This window comes from Leucopleurus acutus (genome assembly GCF_964270905.1).
Source record: "Leucopleurus acutus genome assembly, chromosome: 18".
In the NCBI taxonomy this organism is placed as follows: Eukaryota; Metazoa; Chordata; class Mammalia; order Artiodactyla; family Delphinidae; genus Leucopleurus; species Leucopleurus acutus.
Genome location: NC_139160.1, coordinates 11,364,765 through 11,385,094, shown reverse-complemented (window position 1 = coordinate 11,385,094; position 20,330 = coordinate 11,364,765). Strand labels below are relative to the sequence as shown.

The window sequence follows — 20,330 nt, the reverse complement described above, 5'->3', positions numbered from 1 at the left end:
TAACCCTTAAGCCACCGGGACGCTCCTCTGGATGCCACTTTTCATATTTCCCTTCAGGAGAAATCCAGGAGGTGTACTCTTGATCGGAGTGAGGTGAGAAAGAAGGTGACCTGATTCACATCGGAAACAAAGTGTCTTCTTACACATCGTTGGGCCTTGATAAAACCTCAGAAAAGTCGTCATTCTAAACACAGAAAGCTAGTGATTTCTGGTTTAACAGAGATTTCTGGCATTTGGAGACGATGAGTGGTCAAAAACATTAAAAATGGCGAACTGCTGCGTTCTCTTAAAATATAATTTAATATATCCAATCAAATTGGAAAAAAATTAAAAAATCATGATACACATTATCAAAACCATACAAACTAATCTATCGAGATATACAGTATTACGAATTTTACGTTCACAATTCCATGAACTTTTAACGGGGGGCACATTTTCGCTGCCTGTTTGCGTTTCTGAAAGGCGACCCCGTTTTCCTTTTGATTTTACTCCAATCTCATTCTATTGAATTGAGATTTTCTGGGGGTTTATTAAAGGGCTTCGAACTGGTCCCTCTTTAAGAAAGACACTCATGAAATATTCAGCCTTAATAGTGTGTCATTTTTACCCTTGTCCTTTGGAAATCTCCAATTACAACTTCCAATTCCATAGCATGTTTAAGGAGCGCTGGGTCTTTTTGTTGTAGCCTTCAGGGAGCAAACCAGCCGCAGAGAGAACAGAGTTAATCCACTACAGCAATACAGAGAGGGATTATGTTTTAATCCCCTTTGGGGGAGTCTCTGGATCCGATATTAAAATGTTTACATAAGGCACAATCACAAACCAGCAGATCTTCCATATGGAAGATTTTGTTATTTGAAAACCTTGGATCCCTTTCCAAATAAAAGTAGTTTAGAAAGGGCAGCATGTCTAGATGTCAGAGAGATGGTGAGCTGGGAGATTCTGTTCTAGACGATAACTAGGTACAAATTTAATCTCATAACTGTTTGGTGTAGTGAGTTGGGGACTGAGTATAGATATATTCATTCTAATCAATACTATGGCAATAAAAGGATAAATTATATCAATGTCCTCAAGCACACACAGAAGGTGACAGATATTAAAAGACAGTGAAACAAATGGATGGGACAAAACCTCCTCCCCTTGTATTGCTGCATACAATAGTTTAAAATTCTACCATCTGAAGTGGTAACTAAAGGAAAAATAATTTTATTTACCTTTTAGAACTGGCACTGTAATGTTTAAGAAATATTGATCCATTACTATTTTTGAAAGGATAGGGATATTACTTGCCATTAATTTAAATGCTAATTTAAAACCTGAACTAGAACAAAGATCACCCAAGCATAATGGAAAGATTCTTTAGAAGAATAAACTTCTCTTTAGAGCCATGGGATCTTTAATCAGTTGAGAGGGTAAACCTAGAGTAGAAAATACATATGTTTTATATTTAGGAAGGGAACTATTCATCAAATATAATTTAAAGTTAGAATGTTAAAAACCACTTGTGGGTTTGGAGGATTCTACTGAAAACATAATTCTAAGCCTATAAGTCTTAATACATCAACTTTTAAACAGAACTTTACAGTTTACACAGTTCTTTTACATTTTTATTTAACTACCAGTTCAGTGTTCACAATTTTGGGGCTATGGATGTGTCAATACCTTCCTGCCAAAGACCACCAGGAACATAACTGTAGTGTAGAAAGTTGGGCTGATTGCTCACTTGCAGTGAGGGAAACATGGGAAGGAACCATGAGATGACTAAGTAAGAGGGTATCAGAAAGGACTTACTGTATTGTAGGATCAGGGCTTTTGTTAAGTGATTTGGGGAAGGGTTCAGGAAGGCAGGGCTTTGCCCTGGGTTGGGCTCTGTCAGGGAGTGGCAATAATTCTGTGATTGGAGATCTTAATAACTCTTACCTAGGACTAGACCTAGGCTAAAAACTGTAATTGACAAAGAAGTAGCAGTCACTCCTATAATGACGGAAGGGGGATGTTAATGTTTAGGCGTTGTGCAGAGTGACCCTGTTTTTGTCTGTGCTTAGACAAAATTACAAAGTTGTTCTTTGCCTCACATCATCACGTGGCCTTGTCTGATGCTGGTATTCTGTGAGGTTGTTTATGTCCAACAGGAGAGCACCATGGCGGAGCTGTGAGCCCCAGGCCAGCTCCCAGTGATACCGAGGCCTCCTTGTAAGGGTCAGGTCCATTTGTTTCCTGAGGTCAGGGGCTGCTTTTCTCTTCCTCAGATCCAGGAATTAATCATTTCTTAAGGGGGGTCAACAGCATTCTGGCTATTAAAAGTCAATTATGGCGATTAAATTCTCAAACGATGCTAAAATTCTTTACAAGTTTCAATATAAAGCACGACAAAGAATATATATACATAGGGACAAGGAGCTGAAGTTTAATTAAAACTGGCATCGTTACAATTATTTGATGACTTTCAGTTGGCAAAAACTATACTTAGTGTACATGAAATTATGATGTATTTTAGAGTCACTTGAATATTCTCTGACCTTAGTTTAACATTAATACAATTTTATCAGCTGTATGGATTTACTCCAAACTCACTTTGAAACCACATGTTCAATTTGCTTTTGGAACATGTAAAAGACCATTATTTTGGGATAATAAGCATTGACTAATCTTTGTAAAATTACTAAACTTAAAATCCTGCATTATTTAGAAGAAATAAAACTAATCTGAGATCCTTTACGTTTACTGAAAAATGATATCATTCCAAAAAATTTTTAAGATGAAAATATAATAGGTAAAAACTTACAGCTCTACAATGTGATAAAATTTGTAGGAAAATAACTAACAGCATGAGTGACTGAACACATCTAAAATATTTATCACTGCTTTGGACTTATTTTTAAGTAGGGTACTATCAATTTAAAGAAAATGTTTTCCCCACAGAATTAAAAGAATAAAATGTTTGAATCTCAAAGCAACTGAAGAATATGAGAAAGTTGGAACTTTGTTTTGGAATCCTAGGAAAACTTTAGGCATTAAGAAAATGGAGATGTCTGTGTATGAGCCTGAGGGAGAGGGAAGTTAGGAGGAAAATGCTGCAGAAGATCTGAGATTCCTTTTACCCAGAGTACTTACTTCCCTGGGTTTCAAGCATTTGAAATGCCTCAGAAAAAAAGAAAGTATAGTAACAAAATCTCTACCAGTGACGCTTTCCTTTATGTACAGAGAATATTGTTAGTGGTCCAAATATATTATCAGAACAATGATGCTCTGAAATTTCCAAAACCTTTTCTTGTGATGAAAAGAGTTACAGAATATTTTTGCTTAAATCAGGAAAATATAACTTGAACAACTGATAAAATACATAACCCAAGTGTTATAAAGTTAACTTCCAGCATTATTATCTCCTTCCCTAGCATACACACACCACACTACTGATTATATAAACACTGCATAAATCCAAATTTTATACCAAGCTCACTGTGCCCAAGAAGTGGCCTCTTTGTGCTCTCTGGTGACTTTCTGAACACAATCTATCCTTAGATTGAGATGAACAATAATCAATCATCCCCACAGTGCAGTGGTTTCCTTAGATTACTACTGTACAAAATGAGACAGGTGCTTGAGAATGCCCATGAATCTTTTCAGATCTGAGCAAACCTACCTCTGGTAAAACTCAGCTTACCAGAGTCTGAAACAGAAACAGAAAGAATGGAGCCCTCTATATAAGAACAATTGAAGGCTGCATTTTAACAAAATATCTGTTCACCATGGTAGAACATCTATCTAAAATCTCATTTAATGTGTTGACAATAAATAATTTTTAAAAGTCCTGAGAGAGAATCTGATAGGCTTTAACTTTAACATACCATTTATGTTTTTTGATTCCCTTGTAGGACAGATAATACTTTATGTTAAAAAGAAACAAACAGAAACTAGTGCATTTTCTACAAAGACAAACTTTATAGAAGAAAAAGCTTACGAAGCATATACACTCTAAGTAAAATATTACTGACTTATTTACCAGCACAAAAATATACTAAAAACAGTGATAGTTTTTATGTTCATTGTGATAATTTGCGCTGCCTTTTGATGCACTAAGTGAGCCAGCTGAGATTTGTGTTTCTAGTTATATCACATTCAGTTCAACATATGGAATCCATTTTTCACTCTCTGGAAGAGTATTGACTCTTTTATAGCACTAGGATATCATTTAATGATCAAGAAGAGTAAGTTCCTACTAGACTGGATGAGTGAATAAACCAGGGGAGATGACTTAAATCTACTGTACCAGGAGGACTAGGTCTTTGCACCTCTTGGTTGGACTAGTGCCTTGTCTTTAAGTTCCCATGGTTTCCTGGGCACATCTTTATTGCAGCACTTATGTCAAATATTATGTGTTTAGAAGGCTGTTTCTCCCACTTGGCATAAGCTACTTGAAGACTGGGGCGTTATCTTCTGCATCTAACACAGGCTCTGTCACACAGTAAGTAAGCATCTGTGTTTACGGAATTGAATACAGAATATAGAAAACGATATACACCATTGTTGCATTTTTATGTCATAGTAAAAAGGTCAATTAAAATAATAGATTACATCTTTTATATTTTTCTGGAATTGATTTCAAATCGTTCTTTAAAAATATGAAAAACATTACATTTTATAGAAGAGATCAATTTAAAATATGCTGAAAACCAGTGAGTTATAATGTAATTGGTCAGTCCAGCTATATTACATGCATACTATTCTTTTTTTAAATGACATAATTTTATAACTGCCATATTTTTCCCAGTGTGTAAGTTGTTTCCTCTTTGTAAATTAAATGCTTAGAGAGACATTTAACTCAGCATTCATTCATTCATTCATTCATGTAGTCGACAAAAATTATACACTGTTTTGTGCACTGAGAGAGAATGCAATAATATAAGACATGGATTTTACCCACAAAGAGCTTAAAATACATAGTAAAGATAAGAAATACACAGGAATAAGCATAGCATAAGGGAGAAAGGGCATAAGGGAGAAGGGTTTAGCTAAGCGTTGTTAAAGCACTTGACGTATATGATTCTCATTTGTTCCTCATAATGTACCTAGGAGATAGGTACTGCTATGATCTCCATTTTACAGAGAGAAAATGAGACTGGGAGTTGAAGTAACTTAGGGAAGGTCACACAACCAGGAAATGGTAGAGACAGGATTCAAACTCGGTGATCTGACTCAAAGGTATTTACTGTTATGTATACTGCCTCCCACCAAGAGAAGGACAGAAAAAAAAGTTCTATAGGCATTCACAGAACTGTGATGCTTTCCAGCCTGTGTGGGGGGTCAGGGTGAGGCAGTGAACTGAAGTGAGCTGTGATGGATGGGTAGGAGTCAGACTGGTGCACATGCGGGGAAGAGTGTTGTGAAGTAGGAGAAGAGTTTGAACAAACAGATGCAGGATGTGGACAGTAGGAAATAAGATGGGCCAGCGATTAGGAGGTGTAAAGGGGAGCCGTGTGAGACGGGACTGAAAACACACGTAGCCTCCAATGTCAGATTTTTTTAGGTCAATGAACCAAAGATTAAAGCTCAGGTATTACAGTGTGGAGCAGTGGTGTCTGTCCTTTTTCGGAAGCTCACACATCTCTTAGAGAAGATGACTAAATATATGGCCCCTTCCTAGAAAAATTCACATGTGAACATTCATCCATCCTGACCGCATAATAAATGAAGTATTCATATTTTGGAGAAAATGAAATTTGGTTATTTATCTTAATGTCTTCCTCTATCTAAAGATTTTTCTGCCTCTGCATTTATCGTTATCCCTTTTTCTCCAGAAAATGTAACTTTCCTCCTGTTCAAGTCAGTTACTCTCTCCATCTGGCATTCGGTCCTACCCTCCTCCACTTTAGCTGCTCTTTTATCTTGGTCTCCTCTCCTTTGTTAAGCTTCTGGACTTCAGTTTTCACCTCTTAGTTCCTCATTCCTATTCACTCCTTTTGGCTTCACCCTCATCCTTTACTTAGGCCAAGGTGTTAGGGACATACATATTAATTAATATGCTAAAAGTTTGGAAAAGTCCTTCCATCAATTAAAAAAAAAACACACAATCTGCGTAACATTTTATTTTTAAACTCAGAGTTTTCCAAATACCTTTAACTATACTCTTTTCTCATTAGCATATTTCAAAATAACTGTGTTCCAAGGAATACCAGTTTGAAAGTGACTGAGCCAGAGTTCCTTGACTTCTAAAGCACACTATAGACATAACTCATTTTACTGCACTTGGCAGAGACTGTGTTTTTTACAAATTGAAGGTTTGTGGCAACCCTGCATCCAGAAGCTTGATAGAGCTTTTTTTTTTTTTTTTTTTTCCCAATAGCACTTGCACACTCCAAGTCTCTGTGTCACATTTTGGCAATTCTCATAATATTTCAAACTTTTTCATTATTATTATATTTGCTATGGTGATGTATGATCAGTGATCACTGACATTAATACTGTAATTGTTTTGGGGCACCATGAACCCTACCCATATAAGACTAAACTTAGTTGGTAAATGTTGTGTTTGTTCTGACTGCTCCATGGACCCTTCCATTCTCTTGTCTCTCTCTCTCCCTATTCCCTGAGACACAACAATACTGAAATTAGGCCAGTTAATAACCCTGCATTGGCCTGTAAGTATTCAAGTGAAAGGAAGAGTCACAGGTCTCTCACTTAAAATCAAAAGCTAGAAATGAGTAAGCTTAGTGAGGAAGGCATGTTGAAAGCAGAGACAGCCCAAAAGCTAGGCCTCTTGTGCCAAGGAGTTCGCCAAGTTGTGAATGCAAAGGAAAAGTTCTTGAAGGAAATTTAAAGTGCTACTCCAGTGAGCGCATGAATGATAAGAAAGGGAAACAGCCTTATTGCTGACTGGAGAAAGTTTTAGTGGTCTGGATAGAAGATCAAACCAGCCACAGCATTCCCTTAATCCAAAACCTAATCCAGAGTAAGTAAGTCTTCAATTCTATGAAGACTCAGAGAGGTGAGGAACCTGCAGAAGATAAGTGTGAAGCTAGTAGAGGTTGGTCCATGAGATTTAAGGAAAGAAGCCATCTCCATAATATAAAGGTGAAGGGTGAAGCAGCAAGTGCTGATGTAGAAGCTGCACTGTAGAAGCAACTTATCCAGAAGATCTAGCCAAGATAATTCATGAAGGAGGCTACACTAGACAACAGATTTTCAACGTAGATGAAATGGTCTTCTATTGGAAGAAGATGCCATCCAGGACTTTCACAGCCAGAGAGAAGAAGTCAATGCCTGGCTTCAAAGCTTTAAAGGACAGGCTGACTCCTTCGTTAGAGGCTAATGCAGTTGGTGACTTTAGGTTGAAGCCAAAGCTCATTTACCATTCTGAAAATCCTAGGGCCCTTAAGAATTATGCTGAATCTATTCTGCCTGTGCTCTATAAAATGCACTAACAAAGCCTGGATGACAGCACATCTGTTGACAACATGGTTTACTGAATATTTTAAGCCCACTGTTAAGACCTACTGCTCAGAAAAAAAGGTTCCTTTCAAATTATTACTGCTCATTGACAACGCACCTGGTCACCCAAGAGCTCTGATGGAGATGTACAAGGAGATTAATGTTGTTTTCATGCCTGCTAACATAATTTCCATTCTGCAGCCCATGGATCAAGGAGTCATTTTGACTTTCAAGTCTCATTATTTAAGAAATACATTTCAAAAGGCTATAGCTGCCATAAATAGTGATTCCTTTCATGGATTTGGGCAAAGTAAATGGAAAGGATTCACCATTCTAGATGCCATTAAGAAGATTCGTGATTCACGGGAAGAGGTAAAAATGTCAACATTAACAGGTGTTTGGCAGAAGTTGATTTCAACCCTTATGGATGACTTTGAGGGGTTCAAGACTTCATTGGAGGAAGTAACTGCAGATGTGGTGGAAATAGAAAGAGAACTAGAATTAGAAGTGGAGCTGGAAGAGGTGACTGAATTGCTGCAATCTCATGATAAAACTTGAAGAGTTGAGGAGTTGCTTCACACAGATGAGCAAAGAAACTGGTTTCTTGAGATGGAATCTACTTCTGGTGAAGATGCTGTGAAGACTGCTGAAATGACAACAAAGGATTAAGAATAGTACATAAACTTAGTTGATAAAGCAGTGGTGGGGTTTGAGAGGACTGAGCCTAATTTTGAAAGCTGCTCTATTGTGGGCAAATGTTATCAAACAGCACTGCATGCTACAGAGAAATCATTCGTAAAAGGCAGCATCAATCCCTGTGGCAAACTTCACTGTGGTCTTATTTCAAGAAACTGTCACGGGCACCCCACCTTCAGCACCCACCACCCTGATCAGTTAGCAGCCATCAACATCCGGGCAAGACCCTCCACCAGCAAAAAGATTCTGACCTCCTGGAGGCTCAGATGACGGTTAGCATTTTTTTTAACAATAAAGTATTTTTACATTAAGGCATGTACAGTTTTTTAAACACAATGCTATTGCACGCTTAATAGACTACAATATGATATAAACATTAAACATAACTTTTCTATGCACTGGGAAAACAAAAAATTCATATGCCTCGATTCATTGTAATACTTGCTTTGTGGTGGGGTCTGGAACCGAACCTGCAATATCTCCAAGGTAAGCCTGTCTTCTCTCCTGTTCTCTTTCTGCCTGACTTCCTTCTTGGTATCCCTGAGGAGCTGTCCTTTGTTGGCCAATTAAACCTTGTTGCTCCACAGGGGATCTGACTTTGGGCTACTACTCTTCTATTTTTATATTCTCACTTTCCTTGGGTGATCTCAGAGGTTTAAATTATGAGCTCCATGCCCAACCTGGTTCTCAAATTTCAAACCATTCTATACATTTGAAAAATATGGATACCCAACAGACCAATCTGACCAGTCATCTTCATTCTTCTCTCCCCTAAAACCCTGCATCTTTACATTCCCAAACACATTTAACAGCTTCCACATCATTTCTTCTCCCGGGACAGATTCCCCTCGTTCTTACTCCTCACAACTGGTCAATTATCATGGTCCTTCACATCTTACCTCCTAAGTGTTGTTACAAGTTGCCCTCCTCTCCTCTTTCCTCCACCACCAATTTAGTTTAGGCTCTCATCACCTCTGATCTGGACAACAGCCTCCTGCCTCAACTCTGGACATCCTAAAACCATAATCTGTACAGTGGCCTGAGTAATTTTTAAAAAAACATAAATTAGATCTTTTCATGCTTAGAAGTCGTTCATTGTCTCACTGTAGCCTTTAGGATAAACTACAGGTACCTCATGGCACAAAATGCCTCCCACCCCAGTAACCTTCAGAGATTTCTACCTCATACTTCTACCCGAATAATTTAGACCTACTGTAGTTTCACAGAGAAGGTGGTAGTTTAGCATACTATGTTTACATGTCATCTGTAACAACTCCAAATCTTTTACTTATGATTAACTAAAAGGAATACCCATCCAGAATCCACATGGCGGTCAAGGGCCCTGTTTTGTGTTATCATGGCTTCCTTTGTGGATGTAGGATTTTTTTTCTTTTCTTTTCATTATCTGTCCTCCCTCTTCACTGTAAACTCCTTGAAAGCAGTAACTTTAATCATATGTGTCTTTTTGCTCCAAGCACCCAGCGTAATGTCTTGTACACAGTAGATATTCAATATTTCATATGTGTTTTGTTTGGATAACCACATCCAACCTGAGTCAAGTTGGGATCTGGAAACAGAGAATAAGGACCCAACAGGTCCTTCCAGCTCTTATCTTTATTGTGTGCGATGAATTTTGACATTTTCTATTTGAATCTTTTCTTTGCATTTTATTTCCTTTACAGATAATGCTGGTAATAGTCCAAGTAATTGATTTGCTAACACATCAATGGGTTATAATTCAGGATTTAAAAATAAAACCCAAAATAAAGCACTGATGTAGTAGAATGAACAAGGGCTTTCGGAGAAAGAAAAGTGGGCTCACTTCTTGGCTCATGTATTGATATTTGTTATATGATCATAAATAAATACCCCAACGTCTGACCCTAAGTTTCCACATCTTAGAATGAAGTATAATACCTAATTCATAGAGTTGTAAAGTTATCTGCCAGCATCATTTGCCCATCCACATTTACTCTTTACTACTTTAACTAGCTCATTCCACCCACCCCCGCTCCCCGAAAACTTGCTGGTGAATGAAGACTCATCCATACAACCGAATCTTAGATGCAAGATTTATTTTTAAAGAAAGTTTTCTGTGATATTTGGTTCTTAACATTCCTGTTTTAGATACAAATTGAACTGAAATAGCACTACAACTGTATTTAGCTGTTTCATCTGTTAGTGACTTAAAATGAAGGAAAAATTCAACAGAACTTTGAGGAAAAAACACATAAAACATTACTATCTGTCATCTTCTGATCAATAAAACTGCCTAAACATTTTATCTGGAAAGAAGATATTTAACAATATTTAGCCAGCACACTGAGGCTGACTTTCTCTTCTTTTTTGCTGATAAAAAGTTGTTCTAGATTTATATTTATTGGACTGATGATTGATCTGATGGAGCAGATGCTACTGGAACAACTACTTATAAATGGATTTCCATGTAAAACTTGTCCTTAGTGCTGACTATTTATGTTGAGGTACCCTTGCAGGCTGTTGCTCTGGCTCCATAGCACTAAGTCATCGAAACAAAATAATTAAATAAATAAAATATTTTCAGTATGCAGAGAGACTAATTTGTCTTTTTGTATGGCACTGCTCTAAATGTAGTGGCAAAATCAGTTTTTTACCTGTTTGTGAATTAGTGCCAAAGTCTTTCAGAGGGAGGGCAGAGCACTCAGAGGTGAGGCAGTGATGAAACCTCACCTCTTCCTCTTCTCCACGTTGCTAACGCCCAGAGTTCGGCATTAGGAACAGTTTTGTTATCTCACACTTTTTTTCCCCTCCAAGTGTGACAAATGTGGTGACCCACATGTTTTCAACAGGTGAATAATATCCTCATCATATCCTCTTTAAAAAACATGACATTTGAAATATTAGCTGCCTACATATAGGAGAGAGATGGTCTATTGATAAGTGAGTTGAGTTGTTCATTGCCACTACTTTTCAGGTTGGTAGTAAATATAACTATAAATCTGTAGAGGGATTACTTTGTGGGAAACTCTCCATACAGAGAAAACAGTAAAAAATAAAAACCGGTTTCAACTAGAACACTGTATTAGAAAGAATAGACCTCATCACTGTGGTTTGTGAAAGATTTGCAGCATAACAAAGAATGGCTTATTCTTAAAATAAAAAAAAGATGTAAGAACATTATATATAAGCTGAATCATGGTTGATGTCTAACGAATGTAGTTGAATTATGTCCTTTTATTATATTTTAAATTTACGAAGTTTGGTTAGTGGGAGGTTGTTACACTTAAAAGTACCTTAAAAGTGTTTTTATAGACTACAGAATCCATGGTTGGAGAGGACATGCATTTTTGGAGATACAGAAAGATGGATACAGTAAAGTATTTGCAGACTCTAAAATGGCCTTGTAGACATTGTAAAAATAATGAAGAAAGGCTAAGAAGCCTAGATATTCAAGGTGAAGCCTTTACTGATTTTCACAACTTTTCAGCTGAATTAAAAAATTAACTTAGAAGTTTAAGTATTTTAGCTTTTGTAAGAAATGGGCATGTGTTAATGTTGTCTCTAAGAGCTTTGCAAATTCTGTTTGAAGCTGAACACGAACCCTTTGGGTATACTATTTATGACTGCAAAGCAACTTCCTAATTCAAAGAGAGAGAAAAAAGACTTATAAAGACTCATAAGGCTTTTTCAACATCAAATAGCTTTTACTAAACAACATTTTGATGAGTTAAGTGTGAGTGAGTCAGGGACATATGGATTAAATTTCCCTTAAAACACATTTGGGTTTAAAAATTAAGGGGAAAATCCTGAGCAAAATGCATTTCAGAGAATCCAGAATGTTTAAAAGATATTTTCCCCTAAATACAAATATCAGGTTGATTCCAGTCTAGTTAGACTTTGTAATTAAAACATCTTAAGTGTAACTGTTAAGGAATTTTTTTAAAATACTAGTTTTTCAGGAAAAGAATCTTCATTAATCATATTAGAATTGGACTGTGTGGAACAGTTAGGCCTGACTCAAGCTGACATGATCTGAGTCAGAATTTATCTGCATCTATGAAACAACTGACCTTGTTCTCATCTATAGTATTTATATTCTTATTCCATTAAACAATTATAGTAATTTTTTTCTGTGCTTTTGGCTTATATTCCTTTTTCTTCTTTAAATAACACATTTCCCTGAAAAACTCTTAGTTTTTAGAATTCTGTTGTTCCTTTCATTTTATTATTATAATTTTCTAGACTCTTGAGTTCTTCCTTCTTGTATGCCCTATACTTTGCTTTTATCTTCCTTTCTTATTAGCTCAGTTTTTAGGTAACATTCACTCCTTAAATAAACAAGTTTGCCTCTGGTAGATGAATATTTCAAGTTAGAACATTTAAAGGCCTAAATTATCTATCTGATCATCTTAATTGTTTACTTTCACTTATTAGGGTACGCATATTTTATAACATAATTCCTGGTTATTTGAGTTGCTGAGTAGGGGTAGCAGAACTGATTCTCCTGCTGACTTTTTTTTTCCTATCAGTCTCCGAACCCCAGAGTTCTTCATAGTCACTAAGTATTCAAAAACTGTTACTGAGTAAGTAAATGAGTATGTGAAATGCAGTCAAATAGAGATTTAGGGAGGTAGGAATGGTCAACCTGAAAAAAATTCTAAGTAAATAAGTGCAGGGGGCCAACTGTACAGTGATGGATGGTAATTAGAATTGTGAAGGTGATCACTTTGTATTTATACAGATGTTGAATTATAACGTTGTATGCCTGAAACTTTCATAATTTAAAAAAATTCTAAGCAACAGTTTCCTCCTCCGTCCCTATCATTTGATACCTGCTTTTAGTTTGAATTGGTAGAACAGAGATTGTACGAAATGCAAAGAATTTGACTGGTTAACAATAAGAAAAACAGTCTGAACAGGTACTGCCCTCTAACATCAGTGAAAGTGCATGGGAACTGTGATGAGCTTCAAAGGTGAGTCACGTGGGGAAAGTGATTGTCATTTAGGAGAACCTCCCATTGACCACATTTGATTTCTCTTAGTAGACCTCCCTTATTTCTATATTTTTCTCATTCTTAAATTCACATAATGCATTTCTTCTAAGTTTCAGATTCTTGACTTTGGTTAGAGTATGTATGCGTGTGTGTGTGTGTGTGTGTGTGTGTATGTGTGTGTGCATGTGTGTATGTGTGTGTGTGTAAAGGATTGTAAATCTACCATTTTGAAACTCACCCCCACAAAAAATCCAACCCTTACACTCTAACACTTCTTCCCCATGTTGCTAGTTCCCTATACTAATTATTCTTTTTAAAATATTCAAAATAACATTATAGTCCATTGGTTATAGGACATCTTTTCCATGTGATAGAGAGAGTTATTATTTTTTTGATTAAGAGTCACAGTGGTATCTTGATGTTAAAAATGGGGACCTTAAGAGACATTTAGTTAAAATGACATAATTAGTAGAAACTGGGATGGAACCAAGATTAGCTTAACTTTAGCTGTTCATACACTGGAAAAAACAAGTAATGAACTGAGTCATTATTTGAATGATTTAATTAGTATGAACATATGATCTGATAATTCAAGCTCCCAAATACTTAATTTCAAGAGCTCAAAAGTTTTATTTTGTCTCTTTGTTTTGGTATAAATTAACTAGATAATTATCTCAGCTCTCCAGTTTACCTATAATGAAACTTTTTCAATGGGAACATTTTAAGGGCAAGTAATGTTGTTAGATTTCTTCATGGTTCAAAGGTACATGGGATATGGTTGATAGCCTTAAGGAATTTACAGTCTAAAAGGAGGGATAAAACATACAGAACAGCATCTACAAAACAAGGCTTTATGTAATAAGTGTCTTAAGATTAATATAATCAAAATTTGGGGGGGCAGTTATAATAAAAAAGATAGATAATAACCAGCATTGGGAAGAATGTGGAGAAGCTGGACCCTCCCACACTGCTGATGGCAATTAAAATAATGAAGCCACTTTAGAAAACAGCCTAGTAGTTCCTCAAAAAGTTAAAAATAGAGTAATTATTTGACCCAGCAATTCCATGCCTAGGCATATACTCAAGAGAAAAAACTTATGTTCAAATAAAATGTTGTAAATAAAAGTTCATAGCAGTATTGTTAGTTATAACAGCCAAAAAGTGGAAACGAACCAAATGTCCATCAACATTTGAATGGATAAATGACAAAGAATGGATAATGTGGTACATTCACACAATGGAATATTATTCGCCATAAAAAAGATATACATGTTATGACATGGATGAACCTTGAAAACATCATGCTAACTAAAAGAAGCCAGTCACAAAAGACTGCATATTATATGATTCCACTGATGTGAAATGTCCAGAATAGGCAAATATATGGAGACAGAAAGTAGATTAGTGGTCCTCTAGGGCTGTGGAGGAAGAATGGGAAAGTTGGAGGAAATAGCCAAAGAATATGAGATTCCTTTTTGAGGTGATGAAATGTGCTAAAATTGTGGCAATGGTTGCATAACTGTGAATATACAAAAATCATTAAAATCATTGCGCACTTTAGATGGGTCAATTGTATGGTATGTGAATTGTATCTCAATAAAGTTGTTGTCAAAAAATGTTATGGGGGGCTTCCCTGGTGGCGCAGTGGTTGAGAGTCCGCCTGCCGATGCAGGGGACACGGGTTCGTGCCCTGGTCCGGGAAGATCCCATATGCCGTGGAGCGGCTAGGCCCGTGAGCCATGGCCGCTGAGCCTGCGCGTCCAGAGCCTGTGCTCCGCAATGGGAGAGGCCACAACAGTGAGAGGCCCGTGTATCACAATAAAAAAAAAAAAAAAAAAAGTTATGGGGTGATAAGGCTGGCTAGTGAATATTTCACAAAGTATTTTATTTAAATAGGTATAAAAAAGGGTAGATTTTGATAGGAGAAGATAAGGGAGGGTGTAGATTAGAGATGTGTGAAGGATATTTCAGGTAAAAAGAGAAGTTTGGACATTGGCGGTGTGGGCTTGTAGAAAATCATTTAAGTTATTTGACATTAAATACATGGGTGGATTGTTGGTAATAACAGCTTACATATACATAAACAAAACATTTTTAACAACTTACAGAACTGATAAAGCATGAAGGGCCATCATCATTAACTCAGAATTCTCTAAATTAGCAAAATTACTAACATTTGGAAGTAACAATAAAGGAATCCGTATGAATTCTAATTCTATTATGTAAAATATTTCTATTGTTACCCGCATATGTGACAGAACTACTACTCTAAAAGAAATTAAATATATTCTATTAGTGGGAGACAAGCCTTTCTATCAATTGAATTAAATCATTCACTTGTCAATTCACACAAATTTGAGTTAATTTTAAATTTTAGTTACTCAATAATTACTTGAAGAAATAACCTGCCAAGCTGAATTTCAAATTAAAATAAATAATTGAGATTTTAGATTAAAATCAGTTGAATTACACAAATTAATTTCAATGTTTTAAGTAACAATATAATTAGTAAGTTGAAATTTTTAATTACATATGAAATCTTAGGTGCTAATTCACTTTGGTCAATCTCTACAAACTAAAAAAGCAATTAAAATAAATTAAGTTAGATGTTATTAATGTAATAATTGATTGGCATAGTTCTATATTATAATCATATTAGCCATTTGCAACAATACATAATAAATTGAGTAATTACTAGTCACACATATTTAACTTGCCTCTTGAGATGAACAGCTTGGGAAGAAAGGGAACTAAAAGTGAAACAGAAAATTGTATGACACTTAAAACTGTAGAACTTTGCGGACATCGTATCTTTATTAAAACTGGAAAATTCCAAGGAAAATGGGGAAAACATGAGAAAGGGTCAATGTTTAAATACAGTTGTGCTGAAAATACCCTGTCAGATTTTTTTAACTTACTAGATGATTTTGGGGAACACATATATAAAACTAAAATGAATTATTATGCTTATTCATAAACTTCTAAGTATATATACATATTTATTTAAAGATATTATTTTGTGTATTTTAGTTTGTGCCATATACTACATATTTTTAAGGAAATACATTATTTTATACACTTGTTAACCTTATGCAAGCTACTTAAATTTGTCTTGACCTCTATAACCTCATTTGTAAAATTAAGGTAATAATAATTGTATCTACCTCTCAGGATTGTTGTGACTATTAAATAGGTTATTGCACATGAAGCCCTTCAAACACCACCTGGTTCCTAGCAAGACATGCTGGCTATACTTCCTCTTTTTTTTCTTTTTATAAACAGAAACTGATCCTAAGAAAGACATTATTATTTAGCAAATTTTGACTTCTGAGACAGAGATAACAATTATTTGGATAAGAATTTGTTAGAGCAACAAAAAAAGTTATGTATTTATGTGGTTTAAAACTTATAGCTGATTTTTTTTAAAACCTAAGAATACTGGTTCATAATTAACTTCCAAAATTATTATTATTATTATTATTTTGCAGTATGCGGGCCTCCCACTGCCGTGGCCTCTCCTGCTGCGGAGCACAGGCTCCGGACGCGCAGGCCCAGCGGCCATGGCTCACGGGCCCAGCCGCTCCGCGGCATGTGGGATCCTCCCAGACCGGGGCATGAACCCGCGTCCCCCGCATCGGCAGGCGGACTCTCAACCACTGCGCCACCAGGGAAGCCCCAAAATTATTTTTATGTGACATTGTCACTATCATGGCAGTCCAGATTAGTAAGTAGGCTTCAGCATAACGTTAGACACCTATATATTATACAGACTATTTCTGTGACTGTTACTTCTCCCTTCACAAAATATCTATCCCCTACTTCTTTTCTACTGCATTCAAAGTTCAGGGTCACATTTGTGCACTGCTGATTTAAACATGAACACTGTAGACTAAGTAGAAGATCAATATTTTAGGACAGTTTATAAGATTTTTCAGACACGAGGATTCCACAGAAAGAGTATGAGTTAGGATTTGGTGGATAGGGAAAAGAGCAAATCTGCTCAAAGAAAAATCTGTTTAAAAGACAGAAGTTGTAGGAGTATTGATAGAGACCGTTGGCTAAGATTCGATTTTTAAACAGTTTATTTCAAGCCTGCTTTCATTGCTCTTTACATATTTTAACTTAATGTTATTTTGAGAATTTTGTTTATAAGCATAAATTAATATTAATAATTACTCAAGCTACCATTAAAAGACAGAAATATAAAGGAGTCATTAATCATTACCAGATTTTGCTTCTGGTATTAGTGAGCATATCTCATCATAATAAACTTCAAGGTACTAGCCAAATTTGTATCAACTAATTACCTTTAGTGGGAACTAAAGACCAGAGATGCTAAACTAAACTGTATAATTATTGAACATATCTGTGAGGATATGTGAATGAGGAAAGGCAACACATTACTTCAAAAGGTCAGAAATCGTGTTTGTGAATTTTCTCTAGTTCTTTAGGATCAAGAATAAGACCAGAAAATGAGAAAACAATCTGTGGCAAAAAGAAATAATGGACTTCATTTGCTTAAATTGCCAAGTGGCCTCAGATAAAAATCTCTGAACTACTAAAAAATCCCACAAAAACAACAATACTAAAACTTGAACATTTCCTCAGAAATTCAAGGTAAACATTTGTTCATGGACTTAAGATTACTTTTAAATAGGAAAAATCGTTTTCATGATACAGAATTGCTAATAACATAGGCATATCCAGGAGCTGGTGTTAGAATAACCTTATTAAACATTTTCTAAAAGAGGAAGAATAACGTTCCTCTCCAGTTTACAATTAACATCTTCTCTTTGGTAAAAGTGAGAGATTTCTAACTGGCAGAAATATTGTTGGAGACTTTCCTAATGCATGCCAGGTAATTTTCAGCTCAGTTCTGGAAACAGGAGCGCTATTTTGTAAGCATAATGATGAATGTAAGTCCACTTCTCTATTGTCATCTGCCACTCCAATGTTGTATGGGGTGAAAATATAGAATAGAGGTAAGATTCAACCACTTTTGAGACTCTAAAGCAGGAGTTTTTAGCCTGAGATCTAGGATATGATTCCACAGACTGGATTCCAGGGGTCAGTGAACCCTCTGATACTGTGTACAAGATTGTCTGTGTACCTTCATGAAACAATCTGCTTTCACCAGATTCTCAAAAGTGGTTTAAAAACCAAAAATGGTTATATGCCAACACTAAGGTATATACAGTCCATCGGGCCATTGTAGATGCTGCTCTGAACTGACCTTAGACGAGCACCAGGACAAAGTGAAAACTGAGGGTGGGCAGGTGAAAGTATGTCGCCTAGTAGTGGGGATTAGCAGTGCGGGGAGAGAGGAAAACAAAGAGAGATGGGGAGGGACATTCCCAAGAGTGACAGCAGGAAGGAAATGGCTATTTCAATGGTCACCTGCCCGAAGTGGCTATTTTTCACAGCTGTTAGCATGTTAGTCATATGTGAAGTCTAGCATCCCGTTCCCCCCGCCAGCTCCCCAATTATTTAGGCAGTTAGATGGGAACAGTTTATGCTATCCATTATTTCTCCTATATTAAAAGTTGCTCTTCACTACACAGAAAGTAGATGTTATTCATTTATCGTTAGTTTGATATGTATTTTCCTCTTTTCAATACTAGAAATGAGATAAATTATTAACATTCACATGATTGAGTATTGCTCCAACCACTGGCTCTAGTTTATTCATCAGGAGATAGATTTTAAATTCAATAACTTTGTGTGCATTTATTACTTACAACAAATAAAAAAATATTTAAAAATTTACCTGCAAGGTTGTCGATTTCCTTCTCTTGGAGCAGACTGACTGCATCGTCATCTCCTTCCAGCATAAGCTCTGTCTCTGCATTCTGATTCACTATTGCTTGACTCCGGAATGTTTTCTTAGACTTTACTACATCTTCTTCAGTGCCTAATCACAACCAAAACATAATAATTTAGGTCATTGTGATTTACTTTCTTATAAATCCATTACTTCCTTATAAATATGTGCTGCATTTACATACTACTTTCAATTATAGAAGATTTTTACCTTCTTTATCTTGTTTGGCCTAAGTAACTCCACGAGAAAGGCAAGGGGTGTAATCACCTGCTCTTATGTTGCAGATGAGGAACAGGCTGAGAAAGCTACATGCCTTGTTGGGGAACCTAGGACTTGGAACTCTAAGATCACTGCACTTTCTACCAAAAATCTGTACTTCACCACAAACCTGGTTTTCTGATCCATAAAATTAAACACTTTTACACAATTATACTTCAGTGTGAATTAGATAATCAACTGATCAGATCATTTTTGAAAGTAGGTAAGTATGAAGAAAGCATTCACATCTGAAGGGAGAAATGATTGTTACTAGGAAGCTACAGAAAGGCAGAGTAAGGAATGATGTAGATGTATAATGTACATCAAAACAGCTATTTCCTTAGCAAAGGATGAAATAAATAATGGCTTTCTAAAGTGATATCCTTATTTTGATATAAAAAATAGTACAAAATGCCAAAATTCAAACACACAAAAAACAGAAAAGTTGAAATACAGCAAGAGTTGACCTAGCATTAACTTGTTAATCAAGGCACAGGTTAGAAATTACAACACATTTAAATCTCTCATGGATTTGACTGCTTAACACATATTTCAATATTTGCATTCAAACATCTGCTTTGGCGGGTGCCATTGAATCTGAAATTATCTGAGCTACAAGTAAATTATATGTATACAGCTAAGAAATACCTTTATTTCATGTCACTTGAAGTTGGAATTCAACCTGGAAGAAAATGGTGTAATTTACTGTGTTCTAGCTTTAGTATTAGGATATAGGCTTCAAGGAGCAGCATTAACTAGAAAAACACCTTCACATTTCACTTGGTATAGTGGATATATTCCTGAATATGGGAGCCTAATAAATCACTGCTACACAGTATTTTTGTATCATAGTTTTAGGGGATGTTATGGTATTGTGTACACATGCAATTACTCTGCAAATCTTGTCATGCCTTTGGCCAAAATCCTCTCCAGTGAACAATGAATACTTCCGGTCAATTCTCCTAGGCCCAGTACAGGACTTCCAACAGTCCTTTACTGCCTGTGGATATTTGCTCTACCATTTTCTTGGACGTGCATCTAGCTGTGGTAAAACTTGCATTGTAAACCAGACTGTTAGCTTCTTTCTTTGCAGCTTTCACATTTCTTTTTGTTAGTGACTCAGAGCCAATTCTGTTTGCTAAAACATT

At 36.0% G+C, this 20,330-nt stretch overlaps 1 protein-coding gene across 3 annotated transcripts in view; it reads right to left on the bottom strand.

The window, feature by feature from the left end:
- NBEA (neurobeachin) overlaps positions 1-20,330 on the bottom strand; it is a gene marked incomplete at its 5' end in the record, with an annotated part of 627,381 nt that overhangs the window by 200,547 nt on the left and 406,504 nt on the right. For all 3 annotated transcript variants that reach the window (XM_082859302.1, XM_082859301.1, XM_082859303.1), the window contains one exon: positions 18,871-19,014. In XM_082859302.1, coding sequence (XP_082715428.1) covers positions 18,871-19,014 — 144 coding nt within the window. The remainder of the gene's footprint in view (positions 1-18,870; positions 19,015-20,330) is intronic.